The sequence below is a fragment of the Mauremys mutica genome, chromosome 12 (genome assembly GCF_020497125.1).
Source record: "Mauremys mutica isolate MM-2020 ecotype Southern chromosome 12, ASM2049712v1, whole genome shotgun sequence".
In the NCBI taxonomy this organism is placed as follows: Eukaryota; Metazoa; Chordata; order Testudines; family Geoemydidae; genus Mauremys; species Mauremys mutica.
In genome coordinates, this window is record NC_059083.1 from 31,651,733 (window position 1) to 31,669,485 (window position 17,753).

Consider the following 17,753-nt stretch of genomic DNA (forward strand, 5'->3'; position numbering starts at 1 on the left):
TGTAAATTTCTGGAAAAATGGTCTAGGCTAACTCAGGGGGATCCCAAAACTCAGTGGCCACTGTTAATATCTTGGAACAAAGACCGAGTGGACGTCTTAAATGACAAACTCGGCCAACCTAAAACTAAATTGGCTAAAGAAGAGGTTAATTGTTTCATTCAGTGGTGGGAAGAGGCAAATCGTAGCTAGACAAAATCAAAACTCGCCTCTCTCAAATATTCAAATAATAAGTTAAAAGCTTTATTAAAAGCCTCCTCTCCCACCACCAGACCGAGCGCTCCCCTTTACCCCGTTCTCAAAAACCCACCCCGGATTGATCCAACCCCCTTAATTCTCCTATCTCATTGTAAAAAGGACAAAAAGCCCCTTGTTCTGTTCCCCTTTGTTGTCTGCCTCAAAAACTGATTCTTTAGTGTTCCACTAACAATTCAGCAAGGGGAGGGGCTCCTTTCCTTGAACATTTATTTCAAAATTGTGAAGTGACCACAATATCACTCAAACAGTTCATTCAAGAAAAAAAAAAAAAAAAAAAAAAAGCAGGATCGGGCCCAGAAAAGCAGGCAAGCAACAGATAAAGAAACTGAAAAACAGGTTGGAAGCCCTAAGGGCATAGTGTAAGGAGTAAGAAAAGCAGTAAGTGCAGGCATGAACCCCTGGAACAATACTTAAAATGGTGAAATCTGAGGGGATAAAGGTGTTATTTTGGGAGAAAAACAAGTGATTTAAGGAAAGAGAGTGAAAAGTTAACTCTACAAAGGCTGGAGAGAATTAAGCAGTTAAATTTTGTGAAAATGTGTATGTATCTATTTGTGAAAATATGTAAAGTTCTAAGAATCTAAACCAGCACATCTGGTTTGTAAAACTCCTGTTTTGTAGGTGTAAGATAAATTAGTTTTGTTTTTGTTTTTAATGCCACTAAAAAAATTCATTTGACTCTTAATTCAAAGTTGCAAAACTGACAGACCTTTTTGCAAGACACAGGTAATTAGTGATGTTTGGCTTTGGGATTTAGCATTTAACCCTTAAGGGGTAACTTGATTCTTTATAAAATTTAAAATGTTTTTTTAAATAAAAACCAAGTCATGGCTGCAATATGGCAGTCAAAATCAGGAGAATAGGGAGAGATTCTGGAGTCTTTTTGTTTGTTTGGTTTTGTTTTGTTTTTTTGGTAACAATAGCAGATAAGAGCTGTAGTGAAAAAAAAAATAATTTTTTAACAGTGCCCCTCTGAAGCAACAGCAGAGGTGAGGTGCACAAAACAAAAAGAAGCAATGTTAAAAACACTGAGCCTTAAAATTGCTCTGTGTAATCAGACTGTCACTTTTGATAAGGGTACATGAAAACTCTGTAAGAAAAAAGAAACAGTTACATCGTATGTAAAAATTCATATGGCTAATGTTTAAAAAAAAAAAAAAGTTGTACTATAGAAGAAATGTGCTTTTTCCCTAGGACATGTGCAGTGTATATTGTAAAAAGGGGTAAAAAAAATACAAATGAAATATGCTACTGAATTAAAATCCTATTAGGGCTCCAAAAAGAGCCGCAATAGACTGTTTTCTTTTTCAGATCTCTGTGTGTTTTGTAAGCAGGAGTTGAAAGTGGAAAGAAATCAAAACTCTGGTGGAAGTTGATTGTGTCCCTTTTAAGACAGAGTCTCTGAGCTCTGCTGATGGCTTTGAATCCAAAAGCCAAGCCTGTGTTGATGCAAATTACCTAACTGATAAAGGAAGGTGAAAACTGCCAGCACAAAATAAATTGCCTAAATAAAAGACATGGTATAACAAGATCCCTTTAAGAGATTTGATGCTAAATGTTATTGTTAATATTAAACATTGAAATAAATTTAATGTTAGTAAGTACCCCTGTAACAAGGTATAGTGTGTATGATTTTTGGAAAAATCCTTGAAGGTAATATGGTAATGATGCTTCTCAGCTATCACCTGTGAATAAACTTAAAACACACACACAGGAAAATATGGGGGTAATTCCTCTGTTTTGCCTGCAATCAGCAAGGGTATTTGTAAAAGAAAGGAATCTTTTAAGCAACAATCAATGCCACCCTGAAAGAGGTAGAAAAATGTTATTTTTGTCTTTCAGAAAATCAGAAAAAGCTAATACCAGCTACAGAACAACCTATTAAAAAAACAAAAGTTTAAAAAAAACATACTGCAATAGCTATGGAATGTACTAAAATGCAGATATTTAGAACATAAGATGTTTTGGGTAATATCAGAGAATATTAAGGTTTTAATACATCTGTTAAAGCAAAGAAAAAGATAATTGTTTAATACCTATCAATATAACTGGATGCAGTATGACTCCAGTATGGTAACACAAAATTTGTTAAGTGAAGAAATTGTTGTTAAAATTGCACACCCCAACAGGCTCTGGAAGCAAAGATATGGAAAGCTAGCCCACTCCACAGATTGCGCCTGGGATCCTTCTGGCTACCTCAAACCTCAAGCCAGTGGGCTGGGAGGAAGGGAAACTATTGGACACTAGAGGTTGTACCAAGTGGACTCCTCAAAAGTGGGTATGCTTATCCATGCCTGTTGCTCCAAAGCCCTGTAGTAAAGACATCTCACTAGGATCCTGTATGTGGGATAAAATTAATAATTAGACCAAAGTATTGTATAACGGGCAATGTGTGTGTTAATTCTTGGAAAGAAGTGTTTTAAAAGGATAGAAGTTTTAGCAACCCATCAGTAGACAAATGTACATGTAATGTAAGTACTGTGTTTACCAATAATCACATTTACTATTTGCCACAACCAAAAAGTCTCAGCTTACTGTAAGCACTGATTTAGCTGAGTTCTCTATCAGTCTTGGCATTGAATGGCAAACAGTTACCAATTATCTGTTTAAAAAGGTAACATAGTTCCTAAAAACAAACAAACAAAACACTGTGGGAAACAGAACCATTCATATTATCTGGATGGTCTCCCACAACTACTGGCATACTAATGTTACTACCCCTAATTGTTTTTGGTTTTAAATTGTATGTGTTTAATTGAAATGTTTAAAATATGCTGGTGGATAAAACAAATGTATGCAAAGCTAGAGCCACAGGCCCAAATCACCTCCCAGTATTTTACTACATAATAGTGACACTGGCGATTGATAATCTTAGTGTCAAAAGGGGGATATGTAGAAGCTGGACTTTATAATGTATAATTTGATTTCATCCTGCCAGCCACCCTTTTTGAATAGCAGAAAGAAATGACCCTCTGGAACTGTAAGATTCTGTTTTCCCATATGCATTACAAATTGGGCCCTCTCTAACTCTTTGTTTTAAGATTTAGGTAGTAAGAGACAGGATTCTCTATTGTGTCTATGTTAAGTAAATTAAAGAAACATTGAAGGCCTGGGTCTCAGTGTAAATTGTCTTGGTTATTAATTGTAAAACTTAGCAAGGTTTAATTTGCAATGCCTTTTTGCTCGATATAAAATACTACTGTTTGTATTCTCAATCTGTTTGTGTGAATGAGGAATGAATGCATCAGGAAAAGATAAGGTGTGAAGGCCATTGTTATAGCCAGAGTCAAGGAAAGAAGCAAAAAGACTTAAAGAGTATCAAAGAATCATCAGGCACTGCTTACTACCCAGACGGCTGTTAAACTGTCTGGAATCCGCAGCATGAATACATGCTTTGCCGTGTAAGAATGCACCACCCCCAGCGAACCAATCATCACCTCAGGACCATGCAGAGTCAGTTTTGACTCCAGAAGATGACGTAGAGGAACAGCCTGCAATACCTTACAATCTATGTTCTCGTAAGGGTTGCCAGAAGCAGACGACTACCTAAAGCAAGGCCCAAGAAAAAGCAGTAGTGAGCCTAGCGCCTGCTGCCTGGTGGACATAAAACTGTGACTACAGTTCCCTCAGTTGAGGTTGTCAGAACCAGAAGGGCCCTGCCTCCAACATGCACCTCTGGTGGTGCCTGTTCCTCGGCTGTTGGTGTCTGAAGGTCTGGGGAGTCCACAATGACAATTCTTTTATCCAGCAGCAAGTGTGGATAGCTCAGACCCTTAATATTTCTAAATGCTGGGTCTGCAGCCACATCCCAGCCCACTCTCAAACTGATGTTCCTGTCCTGGCTATCCCACTCAATTCCCCAGACCTCACTGGAGGACCTTGTCCGTTTAACACAATATGGAACAGTAATGACACCTGGGAAGAGACTATTGGCAGTTCCTTTAACCCACTTGGGGAGTAATACACCAGGCAAAAAGGCTCCTGAGGTTAAAAGAAGTAGTTAAAATAATGGCAAATAAAACTGAAGAAAGTTTATGAGCCCTGGCCAAAGAAACAGGGGCGATCCGACAGGTGGTCCTCCAAAACCGTCAGGCATTGTACATAGTGCTGGCGGCCAAAGGAGGGACCTGTGCTCTCATTGGAAAACAATGTTGTGTGTTTATACCTGACGATACCAATGAGGTAATAGATCACGCTAGCCACTTAGAACAAATTGCATATCTTCCCCATGAAGAGCCAAGTTCTTTATGGAAGTGGCTAAGTATTCTCTGGCATAGGAAACTGGTTGTTTCAGGGAGCCCTGACTATCCTGTTTGGAATCCTAATAATTTTTGTATGTTTTCAGTTAGTCTCCTGTTGTACCCAAAATTGTGTAAGGCATGCCACTCAGGTGACTGCCCCAGAACAGAGTGCTAATATGATGATTTTGAATATTGCTGATGAACAAAGAGATAAAGAACGGTTAATATGTGGAACCCAGTAAAATTTTGGTCATGGCGTGAGCTTGACCAAAAGGAGGGATTGTGAAAGTAGAATGAATTATATTGTAAAAATAAGAATGGATTAAAGAAATGTTGTATGTACCTTTAAGCAGAAATACGAAATGTTGAAATACAGGTGCCAGGAAAAGAAACATTAGGCATAAACAATGGTGCTAATGGCGAAACATTAACAGAAGATGGGTAATAGTTAGTATATGCATGCCTAGCCCAGGTAAACTTATCTGATTCTGCTTCCTTTGTTATCTTGTTAAGTTCTCACCCTTTTATCTGTATAAATAAGATAGTTTGTGTCTTGCATGGTGCTCACATTATCTGGGTGTTATTAGCAGAGCGCTGTGCTAATAAAACAGAGTGGTCTGACAAACTGTGAGTCCTGAGTCTAACTTTGACACAATCCACCCCCTTTGTCTAACAACTAGAAATTAGACACCTTTTAATATATACGCATGCCTAGTCTCTACAGCATTATATTGTTAATATCTCAACAAGCGCCAAAGGTTAGGAATGTGAGGGAGTTAAAAACACACCGAACACTAAACTAGGGAGTTAGAGTCAGAACTGTGAGATGCTTGTGTTTCTTATCAGTCCTTCAAACACTGTTTCTTAACACAACACAGCTGGCACCAGCCCCCTCACTTATCTTACTCTTTCCCAGGGCTTTGTGAGACAATACTGCTTCTCAGTATTCCACTCTGGGTTTACCCAGAAACCACTGCTAGCCTGATTTCAGTCAGGTTGGCCTAACCGGTTTTGTACTACATCTTTATTCAGGCCTAACAACTCTGTAGCCCCCACATATGCCCCAAGTCCCCTTTTCTCCTCCCATACTTGGAGCTGTTGGGGGGGGGGCAGAGGGAGGAGCTTCGAAGGGCCATAGAGCTAAGAGGCCAGAGGTTGGGTAGACAGGAGTCCTCCAGGCCATAGGGGATAGGATTACTTGGCTAGAGAAACCAATTTTTCCATTCCCAGTGGGCTGTTGCCCCCCGCCGCCCCGCATGTCTCAGTGGCACTGTCTGACCCAGGATCCCCAGAGTTCTCCTGGATCATACAGGACAGTGGCAAACAGGCTGCACAGTCCTTGGGTCAGTGATGCTATTGGCTTCTCTACCATGCAGCAGCCTCCAGGGTCATAGAGACGGGATGATAGAAAGTCCACAGGGACAGGTCACAGAGACAAGGGTGTATGAGGCTAGACAGGCTGATCTCCGGGCTCCCAGTGAGATATTCCCCCTGCCCCTCCCCTGCGTGTATCAGGGACACAGTCTGAGCCGGGATCCCCCCACCCAGAGCCAGGGTCGGATTCTCCCCCCTGGGACGGAGCCGGGCGGGAAAGTGAAGATCGGGGCCTCGTCACGAGCATCGATAAATGTCACCTGCCCCCGGTCACAGTCCAGACAAACCCGCATCCTGCTGGGGAACCGGCTCAGGGGCAGGGGGGTCTCAGGGGAGGTGAGAGCCTGGAACTGATCCCCCCATCGTTCCACAGCCCAGATCCCCCCCTCAGGGCTGAGGCTGATCTCTCCCTTCCTCCTCACAGACTCTCTGGCCACCCCCACAGCCCAGTATCGCCCAGCCCCCACCTCCACCTTCCAGCAATGTCTCCCCGAGGTGAATCCCTCACAGCCCAGCACACAGGTCCAAGGGTCAAATCTCTCAGGGTTGTTGGGCAGTCGCTGCCATGTGTCTCCCCATCTCACACTTTTCCGATCCTCAGACAGGACGAGGTTGGGATGAGCCGTGTCTGGATCCAGAGTCACATTCACTGGGGAGAGAGAATCAGAGCGTTAGGGGCAGAGCTCGGCCCTGGGGGAGCCTGGGGCCATTTCTCAGATTCCCCAGCAGCCCCGTCCTGGCTGGGACAGGCCTGGATCCCAGGGAGCTGCCTCTGCCCTGGGCACCTGAGACTGAGCAGGGACGTCACTGCAGCTCCTCAGGGTAGTGATTGATCTATCGGGGATCAATTTATAGAGTCTAGTCTAGACAAGATGAATCAATCCCCGAGCTCTCTCCCCGTCAACTCCGGTTCTCCCCCGCCAGGAGAGGTGGAAGCGGAGTCGATGGGGGAGGGGCAGCATCTTAGCTCGACCGCCCCCGCCCCCCTTAGCATAGACCAGGGCCTAGTGTGTTTCTCATTTGCTAACAGAAGCTTCAGCTCCTGGCTCCCCCTGCTGGGGCTGCTCCATTCCCAGGGGCAGAGACACAGCCAGGAAGGCGTCAGAAGCTTTTATTGAGGAGGGAGCAGAGGAGGCCGGTACCAGCTTTATACCCCAGAGGGAAACTCCCTCCCCTAAGGCAGCCTCCACTCCCAGGCCGGGGAACAGAGAGGAAGGTGCAGCACTGGGGAAGAGCTGCTTAAAACCACAGAGTAGGAGGTGGCATTGGGTGGGGGAGCCCCATCCCCAGCCCAGAGAGAAGGGAGGCGCTGCCAGCATCACAGGGAGAGCATCTCCCCAATCCAGGAAGCAGTGAGCTGCTCCAATGGGAGAGCCCAGCCCTGCCCACAGGAAAGGCAGGATGTTGGAGAAGAGCGATGGGGAGACCTCTCCACTAGGGTAAACCAGAGAAATGTGTCAGCCCTCAGGGCAGAGAGCTCTGTTCAGATGCTGCTTAGTGAATGTTTCTGTTCATCAGTGTGGGCATGAACTCAGCACTAAGGTTGGTGTCAGGAGTGTTTGTGTGATGACAGTCTGGGATCTCCCCACGAGTTCTGGAACCTTGGTACAAGTTGGGGGTGGGGCACGAGATCCCACCAGTGGTGGCCCCGCCCACTCCGTGGCCCTGCCCCATTACTCCTCTTCCGACCAAGCCCTGACCCCTGGCCAGGCTGTGAGCGTTGCCTGCTGAGGAGATCCCTTGACCCTTCACCTGTCCTGGGTGGGTCTCTGGGGGGCCTGAGAGCAGCCCCCGTTCCATGTCCCCGCTCCCCGGGGTGCTCCACCCAGGGCAGGTGGAGGGTGCAGGGCTCCACACTGCCACTCGGGCTGCCAGGGTGGGAGCCCGGCTCTGGTTTCTCGCCTGGCCAGGGACAGGGTCTCGGGGGAAGAGGAGCAGGGGTTGGGCCGCTGAGAGGGGCCAGTGCAGGGAAGAGGCTCCAATCTCACCCTGTCTGTGCGCTCCGAGTGGTTCCCCTCTTTTTCTCTCCAGTGCAGACGGCAGAGTGTCTAGAGGGGGAAAGATAAGAGAGGTGAGATTTCAGACTTCATATTTATAACAGCGTCCCCACTCTGATCTCCTAGAACTGTGTTTTCATCATGACACAGAAAGAGAGGGAGACACACTCAAGTATTTAATGTGACAAGGTCTGAAACCTCTTTCCTCTCTCATTCAGGCATCTCCCAGCAATGGACCCAACATCCTTGTGAACTCCCGACTTGTCAAAAGACATGAAATTGTAGTAAAGATCCTTGGGTCCTGATTCTGTCACCCCAGATCTGCTTAGGTTTCATCAGGGGAAGTTTGAGTCGCCAGACTGAGGTCCCAGTTATGCTGGTACGCCCTCAAGGTGATATTGGACACTGGACTATGAACTATTTCTGAAAGAACTCTTTACAGCTAGAAAGCTCGCTATCTCCACTATGAATCTGAACCTCGATGAATCAAACTCATGTCTGTTTGTATACTGATCTTTTAACCATACTCTCTCTCTTGTTTTTTAATAAAGTTTAGTTTCGTTAACAAGAAATGGCTGTAGTGTGTATTTGGGTAAGATCTAAAACAATCGTTAACCTGGGACGTAATGTGTCCGATCCTTTGGGATTGGTAGAACCTTTTCTGTTATATAATGAAGTAAGATTTTCAGAAATCATTGTATTTGACATAAGGGAAATGTTTCCTTAAGTGACCTTGTTATTAAGTGATGTGTTCATAAGTTCCCCTGTGGGATACAGAGATGTTTCGACCACACAATGTGCATAAAGACACCAGACACCCACAATGTACTGCCCAGGAGCAGTTAGCAAAGTCCAAAAAATCCCATGTGGAGAAAAGGGTCAAAGTGACCCGTGCACGTCAGTGTGTAATGACAGGTAATAAACGAATAAAATACCTTCGACAGCAAAAGCCCTGCCAGTTAGAAGATACTTACAATGCATAACACACATGCATGTGTAGTGTATGAGTTATACAAGATACTTTCTATTCATAACATTCAAAGGTGATTGGAAAAGAACTAATAAATATATACTCTGGATGTGTATAATACGTCAGACATTGTAAGGAGCATCATAGGAGAAATGCATCATGACCTACCTATGCCCCAGGAGAAGGTAACTGGGCAGTATTTCTTTCAGTATGTTTGTCATTTCTTACTTTAACAAGTATCAGAGGGGTAGCCGTGTTAGTCTGGTTCTGTAGAAGCAGCAAAGAATCCTGTGGCACCTTATAGCCTAACAGACGTTTTGCAGCATGAGCTTTCGTGGGTGAAAGCTGCTTGCATCCGAAAAAGTGGGTATTCACCCACGAAAGCTCATGCTGCAAAACGTCTGTTACTTTAACAGTAATTGTAATGGCAAGACATGCTTTTGGAACAAATAACGGGTTGAATTAATCAGGCTGAGTGTCTTAGACCCTAAGTGTATGGCATTCTCATCCAACAATTAAATAAAAGCATAATGTAATTATGAACCAATTGACCACCGCCATTCTCTTTCCACAGCCTCAGACACTTATCCCAGTTTCCCCTCCTAGATCCCTTCTAGGTACCTTTGAACTTCCTCAGAGCCTCCAGTAGCGCAATAGTTTTCTGGGAGAAACCACTGACTTGTTCTTCCAGTTCAGGAGAAATCTCCTCTGGCTGCTGCAACTTCCTCTTCTTACACCTATAGAGAAACAATTTCATGTGATTACAGTTCATTGTGAGACTTATTATAAGTGGTTGCTAGCGAGTCGCTGCTCTAATGGGCCTGGAGTTAGAATTCTTCTGCTTCTCCCAGCTGCAGAAATCTGTCCCCTAGGAACTAGACTGAGGCACGAACTCCCACCTCCCCAGCTCATTCCACACAGGTATCCAAATGGTCCTGAGGCGGGAAAGACTCTTGACCACTGCTGGCCTGGGCTGAATGGTAACCAGGGCCCCAGCAGTGACAGGACCATATTCCATCTCCACTATCCTGAGGAGGCCAGTCCCCCAGGGAGGTGACATCTCTGGGAAATACTTGAGGTCCGTCCTTCCCACTGAATGGAGAATTCCAGAGTTTTCTGTGCAAGGGTGAGAATCTCAGGATGAAGTTGATCAGAGAGATTTGTATCTACAATGTGACCTTCCCCACACATTTTGCTGTACAGCCCAGGGGAGATGTAGTGCTAACATCACCATTAAGCTCTTTCCCAGTATTGTGAAGTGCGAGGTGGAGTGAGAGGGAGCTACGTACCTGCTCAAGGTGCTTCTGACATTCTAGAGGGGAAGGAGTGGGAGAGAGAGAGAGGAAAGACTGTCAGTTCCATTTGACTCACACAGGGGATCCCAGGGAAGGGATTTTGCAAATATGGGGAAGAGAAGCCCTGCCCTGATCCCAGGGCCATGGATTCACTGAGCTAATGGGGCTTTTCCATCTCTAAGATCTCTGTCTGTAACTCTGCAAAGAACAATAGTCACTCACATGTCAGCAATGCACACGCCGAGTTACACTCAGATCTCTGACCGCTGGCTCCAGTGCTTATGATTCAGGAGCCCTCCCTTCCCTGTGTGGGGATCTGGGATGTTTCTAACCACAGGTGCTGGCTTCTAATTGTCCCTGGAGGTGCTCAACCCCAGGCCCTGACCCGACTCCGCCCCTTCCCCAATGCCACACCTCCACCCTCCCTCTTACCACTGAGGCAGGTGGGAAGTGCTGGGAGGGAGGGGGAGGAGTTGATCGGTGGGCATGAGGCGCTAGGGGTAGAGTGGGGGAGCTGGCTGCCAATGGGTGCTAAGCACCTACTAATTTTTTTCCCTGGGTGCTCTGGCCTTTAAGCACCCATGGAATCGGTGCCTCTGTTTCTCCCTGTCTCACCTGCAGGAATTCACTGGCTGGCTTCTGACACTTCTCCTCCAGCTCACTGATCAGCTCACTGAGATGGGAAATCTGCTCGGAGAGTTTACTGACATTTTCATTCTGGATCCTCACAATCTCCTCGTCCAGCTTCTTCAGCTGGGCCAGCAGGAGTCGCTCTTGTTCCTCTAGGAACTGCCGCAGTTGCTGAAATTCAGACACAACCTTCTGCCTCTCGGTTTGTGTTTGTTTCTGTATGAAAATAGGGGAAGGGCTGGTCAGGGACATGGATGGAGCCTGGGGTCCTTTCACGGAGAGCTGAGTGTGCAGGAGGGTTTCTGCCTGCTGACATTTCTGACATTTGACTTTACCCTAGAGAGAGGATTCTCTCACAGCTTCCCCTTCAGCCCCTGTATCTCTGAAAGGGAGGTTTCCATGTCTGTCATGTTAGTATATTATGTCATTCATGGTCTCTGGGAATTCAGACCCAGAGCAGCAGGAGGCAGGACTCAGCACTACACTGACAGAGACACCAGGGGAGAAAAAAGAAACAAACATGTTAATGCACGAAATGACCAGACACAGGGGACAGCACCTCACGGGTGACATTCAGTTCACTTGGGGAGGATTTCTGGGCAAGTCACAAGAGCGAGACATTAACTGACCAGCTGAAATGGAAGCTTAGGGCTTGTCTATGCACAAATATAACCCAGTAATCCATGGTCATGGAGAAACACACACAAGTCCACATTCACCAAGGCCACACACAGGAATCTGCCTCCAAACAGACCTCCCACTGCCAGTCCCTGCTGGTTCATAACAACAGGCACCTACCAGATACTCCTGGCTTTCCCCCTCTCCGGTCACTTTCAATCCCAGCAGCTTTTCTCGCTCTTCCCTCAGAGTCTTCAATTGGGTCTGGATTTTTGGCTGAAGAAACACAAATGATTTGGGAACTTGAATTTGAATGGTTCAGAGGGGTGTGGAGCTTTTCGTTTTTTCATCCAAGATGACTGTTGGTCCTAATCACTTTGTGATATTAGGGCCAACAAGGAGATGAAACCTTATCAATGCAGACTGGGAGTGTGTCATTATCAGACTCGTTACCAATTCAGATTCAGTCTTTTTAGTAATTAGAGAGAGATCTCAATTATAACCAAGCTTTACTGGTATTTGTGAATTGATGAGTGGTACAGAGCATAACAGGACATTGGAGTCACATGGGGGTGAATCAATACATCTGTTTTTGAGGTTTAATGAACAAAGTGATACAAATCCCAGAAGCCACCAGGGTTTCAATATGGGCTGGGATTTCAGCCCTGAAGCCCTGGGGACTTCACTGGTTGGGCTGAGCTGGTCTAGGCACCAGGGCAATCCCCATGAGACATCAGGAGGCCATTCGTCTGTTTGGAAGCTCCACAGTCCAAGTTTTGTGGAGCACTATTCGTGTCTGGTAGGCACCCAGCACTGGGTGTGGCTTCGTCCGGTGAAAAAGAGGGAAAAGGAGACCGAGGATGCAGGAGGACACCAGCGAGGGTGGGGGCAGGGGTGTGAGTGGCACTTCCATGCAGAATGATGCAGGTGGGGTGGAGCTGACAAAGGCGGGGGAGGGCCCAAGCAGGCTGATCGATTCAGGTGCGGGAGGGCCCCATGCAGGCAGGCATGGGGATGTCCTATATTCTGGGGATGCCTCAGGGCCCCTCCTAATGAGGCAGATTTGTATAAGGAACTGTTGGGATTTCCCCCAGTGCTGCCCTAAACCCTTTCCATGGCAATGCCCTCTGGGTAGGTCCCCACTGTCCCATTCCCTGGTAAAGATCCCGGAAGTAGTGCATTCTGGGAGATTTCTAAAGGCTGCCTGGTGGGACTAACAGAACAGCTCTGGCTGGTCCCTGCCCACGTACACAACAGAGCAGGTCAGACTGGCACCGGTCAGCTCCAGCCTGGGGTTGGTTTTGCTACAACCCAGTGTAATCCCAGTGGTACTTGGCATGGACCTGAGCGGTCTGGAGCCCTTTTGTGTGCGGACTGAAGGTGCTCAGGGTCCCACACAGTGTTTAGCCCAGTGATCTCCTCTAGTGCAGACCGGCAGCATCTGAGTTTAACCCTTCATGGAACAACACAGGAATTCAGATTCCCCCTGGGAAACCTTCTCTCCCTGGTGAGTCTGGGGCTTTTCTCAAGGAATCTTTTCCTCCTACTGTTCACATGCCATCATTGCTCCATGCTCCTGAGGGGGACAGTGTATTCTAGTGGTTAGGGCACTGGGCTTGGCCTTGGAAAAATGGAGATTTATACCCAGCTCTGACACTGACCTACTGAGTGACCTTGGACAAGTCACTTCCCCTCTTTGTGCCTCAGTTTCCCCTCCCACCTTTTGCCTCTCTTATCCAGTTAGACCAGGGGTGGGACAACATGGGAGCGGGGAGGGGCCAGCCTCCTCAGCCAGGAGCTCAGGGGACAGGCAGGATGGGCCTGTGGCTGGATGTGGCCCGCAGGCCGTAGTTTCCCCACCCCTGAGTTAGACTGTAAATGGCTCAGGGCAGGGATTGTCCCTCACTGGGTTTTCTACAGGGCCCCCCCACAATCGAGGTCAGATCTCAACTGGGGGCTGTAGGGGCTGCTGGGATGCCAATAACAATAATAAACACTGTGACACAGTCAGTAATAACAGCCACAGCTTGTAACTCCCCCTTCTCCAGCCTGAAGGCAGCACTCCCACATAGACTAGCCTGCAGCTCTAGTGAATGAAACCTCACTGGGCATTTAATGACTTCTGGTCTGCAGAGAGTTCCCTTAGTTCACTGGTGGGAGCTGGGTTTCAAAAGGTTTCATCTGCTCAGAGAAAACTTTCCACATCAGACAATTTTTAAATCGTTCTCTTGCCTTTCTTGCCAGGCTGGAGTATCATTAATTTGTACAGTCTCTTTCATGCAATGAAGGCTACACACAGCTTAGTGACATAGATACACCAGTCTCAGGATACTTGTGTTGCTATTAACTTTGGATTTGAATTACAGGTTATTATCCATTAGACGGGACAGCAGTTCCCTACCTTGTACTCCTGGGCAGCCTCCTGGATGGGAACCACCTTGTGAGAGCGGTGAGCCCGGGACTCTCTGCAGAGCACACAGATGGGGGTTTGATCCTCTTCACAGAACAGTTTCAGAGCCTCCTGGTGTTTCCCACAAACCCCGTCCCCTCCGCTTCCCTTTGCTGCCTGTAAACTCAGTCGCTTGGCGATTTCTACCATGTTTGCCAGCTGCCTGTTGGGCCGGAGGTTTCTCTGTTGCACAGTTTGTCTGCACTGAGGGCAGGAGGCAGCTGTATCGGATCCCTCCCAGCACTGGCTGACGCAGGCTCGGCAGAAATTGTGCCCACACTCCAGGATGACAGGTTCTGTGAAATACTCCAGACAGACGGGACATGTCGCTTCCTTCTGGAGACTTTCCACGGGGTTCTCTGCAGCCATGGCTCCCTCTGGGCAGTTTGTAACAGGCTTTGTTTAAAATTCCTGAGTTCACACTATGCCCCGCCTGCAGCAGCAAGGAGGTGTTTCCCTTCCTGGAACTGACTCCTGCTCTTTGTTCAGTTGGAAGGGGCCTACCTGTAAGAATACAGCCCTGGAGGTTGTGGTGAAAAATTTACCACTAGGGCTCTGGTCTGGCAATCAGCCCCTGTGCTGGTGCGGAGGGTCACTGGGGTTTCACATGGACGTCAGCTCTCCCTGTGAGGATGAGCCTGCAGGGGCAGGGTCTGTGTGTCTAAGGCCTTGTCTACACTACAGGACTATTTCGAATCTACTTAATTCGAATTTGTGGATTCGACCTTATGAAGTCGAATTTGTGTATCCATACTAAATACACTAATTCGAACTTCTGAGTCCACATTAACGGGGCCGGCGTTGACTTTCGAAGCGGTGCACTGTGGGAAGCTATCCCACAGTTCCCGCAGTCCCCGCTGCCCATTGGAATGCTGGGTAGAGCCCCCAATGCCTGCTGGGGGAAAAAATGTGTCGAGGGTGGTTTTGGGTGACTGTCGTCATTGAACCGTCAATCACGCCCTCACTCCCTCCCTCCCTGAAAGCGCCTGCGGGCAATCGGTTCGTGCACTTTTCTGGTCAGTGACAGCGTGGACGCCACAGCACTGCAAGCATGGAGCCCGCTGCGATCCTCGCCGTTTTCTCCTCCTCGCACTTTATCGTCCACCTCTTCCACATTCAGCTGCTGAGAAATTGGGCTACTTTTCAATGATTCTGCAAGCACTGGGGGACCATAGGGGCCTTTTTACCTACATGAACGTCGTATGGCCGGGCAAGGTTCCTGATGCGTGTGTTCTCAGGAACTGTGGGCTGCTCAGACGCCTGCTGGAAGGTAGTTTCTTCCCGTACCACGAAATAACTGTTGTGGATGTGCATTTGCCTATAGTGATCCTCGGTGACCCAGCCTGCCCGCTAATGCACTTGCTCATGAAGCCCTATACAGGCGCCTGGGACAGCGACAAGGAACTCTTTAAATACCAGCGAGCAGCGAGCAGCGTGACCTGTGACTGTTCAGTTTCTTTACAGAGAAGCTGAACCTGCCCCTGTTTCTTTACCCAGTTACTGTTGACTCTCCTCTTCGGTTAAATACCCCGTTCTCCCCGTTTCCTCCACTTCCAAGACACGTGTAAAAATAAAATACATGTCACACTGTTACTGAGGAGAGGTTTCTTTATTCATGACTTTTCGTTAAAGGGTCGAAACTGGAACGCAGACTGCGGTGGGTAGGGTGTGCGCTGATGTAAAGACCGCCTCTAAACTCAAGGAATGACAGGCTCCTGCTCCTACAGCGGTCCGCATTGCCGGACTGCTTGTTTCAACGGAGCCTGCCATCCCTCCTTTTTGGGATTCTGTGTGCGGGGGGCTATGTGGCCTTGTGGCGGAGGAGGACGGATACAGATTCCTCTGCTGCGTGACTCAGCGGTCCACGACAAGGACCGCTGTATAAGATCTGTACCCGCCCTCCCCCGCTAAAAAGTCACATCCCCACCGCCCACACAGAACCTGGAAACCACCTCCCATACCGACCACGGTGCCTGCTGACTGCACTGTGTGTGTTACCCGCTGCTGATCCGGCCCCCGTGTCTGTACCCTGCGAAAGGTGCCTGTCCTATGCAATTAGCAACGCACTTCCCCACGCACCCCATTCAAACACAGTCTTCAGTGAAGAAACATGACGGAAACAGTACTTAACAGCAAAGTATTTTTATTACTTAAGTACACAGTTATGGGATGGGACTGGGATTGGGACTTGTTTGAGTCCGGAAGGGAAGGACTTATGCAAACGTAGGGTATGAGAGCTTTTGGTTACTTGAGCACTCTGCTGGGGTGCAGTGACAGTATTCACGGCCCAGGGCGGGCATCCTCCTGGTTATTTAGGGTGAGGGGGGTATGTGACTTTGTGGCGGGGGAGGGCGGTTGCAGAGATACTACCGGGGGCTCTGTCCTGCAGCGGTCCTGCAGAACATACACAAGTCGCCGGAGCGTGTCCGTTTGCTCCCTCAGTAGTACAAGCATTGCTTGAGTCGCCTGCTTGTGTTCCTCACGCCACCTCTCCTCCCATTCGCTGTGTGAGCGCTGGTACAGAGAGACTTTCTCCCTCCACTGCCTCTGCTGGTCCGCCTCGGCTAGGTAGCAGCCCACACATTCATCGAAAATCGTGTCCCTTGTCTTTTTCTTTCGCCGCCTAACCTTCGCCAGCCTCTGCGAGGGGGATGCTGTGGAAGGTCTGGAGACAGTGGAAGCTGTGAGATGGGAAACAGTTAGTGAATTCCTTGCAATGATACTTTTTTGCGAACAATTAACTGAGTCTAGGCTGTCTCTGTGAATTTTTTGTTGAGACCCCTGTGCCTGCTGTTGCACAAATCATTTGCGCGGTGGATTCTGGGTAAATGTCGCCAGTCATTCCTTCCTCCGGGAAAGCAATGGCAGACAATCATTTCGAGCACGTTTTCCATGAAATGCCCTGGCACACGCCATAGCGTGGCAACAATGGACCCTATTTTGCCTTTTGTGTATGTCACCGTATGTGTACTGGATGCCGCTGACAGAGGCGGACCAGCAGCGCTACACAGCAGCATGCTTATGCTTTTGCATGACAGCAGCGATGGTTACCAGGCATACTGCACCGTCTACCATACCATGAACTGGTAAGAAGACGGTAATAAGATGGTCATGGTTACCTGTCCTTTTGCACTGCGCCATTTGGTGCTGTCATAAGTGCCCCTGGTCGATCAGCCAGGGGCGCAAAAGCAAAATTTGGGAATGACTCCCCGAGTCAATCCCTCCTTTTTGGGTATCTAAAAATAGAATCAGTCCTGCCTAGATTATGGACACAGCCCTGAGCACCAGCCCCTTTGCCTTTCTCACCACCGCTGGATTTCAGTGTCTGCTCCCAGGTGGCTGCCCCCGCAGACTCTCCCAGGCCCCCTCTGTCTGTCCCCAGATCCCCTCCTGCAGCCAGGCTGGACAAGTGGCTTGAGAGCCTTGGGGACAGGAGAGCTCTGGTTAGCCCATCCCCTGTACAGCACAGGAGCCCCAGCGCCAGCTCCCCTCACACCCGCTGCCCTTGGCCATTGGGCCCCAGCCCTCACCCCCTGATTCAGGATCCGGGTTCCTGGCTGGGGAGGGTTGGTAGGGGATCTCCGTGACGGTGATGAAGAGATCCTGGCTGTCGGGGAAACCAGCGTTGTAAGCGCTATCGCCTGCCTCGTCCTCCACAAACCCTTCCTCATCTTCCCCGTCCGTGAACATCGTCGAGGAACTGTCCGTCGACACTGTCCCATCATCAGAGTCCATGGTCACTGGTGGGGCAGTGGTGGCAGGCTCCGTAGCGTCCGTTGGCCGCTTTGATTTTTTGGTAGGCTTGTCTGGGGTCCTTGATTTTCACGCGGCGCTGCGTTGCATGACGGCTGTATCCTCTGTCTGGATCATGGCTTTGGAGACCTTCTCGTAGGTCTTTGCATTCCGTTCGTTGGAGCGCAGCTC

At 48.2% G+C, this 17,753-nt stretch overlaps 1 protein-coding gene across 1 annotated transcript in view; it reads right to left on the reverse strand.

The window, feature by feature from the left end:
- Positions 1-14,318, reverse strand: part of LOC123345536 (zinc finger protein RFP-like) — a 56,256-nt gene extending 41,938 nt beyond the window's left edge. The window contains exons 1-6 of the mRNA XM_044982514.1: positions 13,782-14,318; positions 11,561-11,656; positions 10,748-10,978; positions 10,127-10,149; positions 9,459-9,574; positions 7,859-7,918 (exon numbers count right to left, since the gene is read on the reverse strand). Of these exons, the coding sequence (XP_044838449.1) occupies positions 7,859-7,918; positions 9,459-9,574; positions 10,127-10,149; positions 10,748-10,978; positions 11,561-11,656; positions 13,782-14,198 (943 nt within the window). The 5' untranslated portion in view covers positions 14,199-14,318. The remainder of the gene's footprint in view (positions 1-7,858; positions 7,919-9,458; positions 9,575-10,126; positions 10,150-10,747; positions 10,979-11,560; positions 11,657-13,781) is intronic.
- Between the last annotated feature and the right edge of the window lie 3,435 nt (positions 14,319-17,753).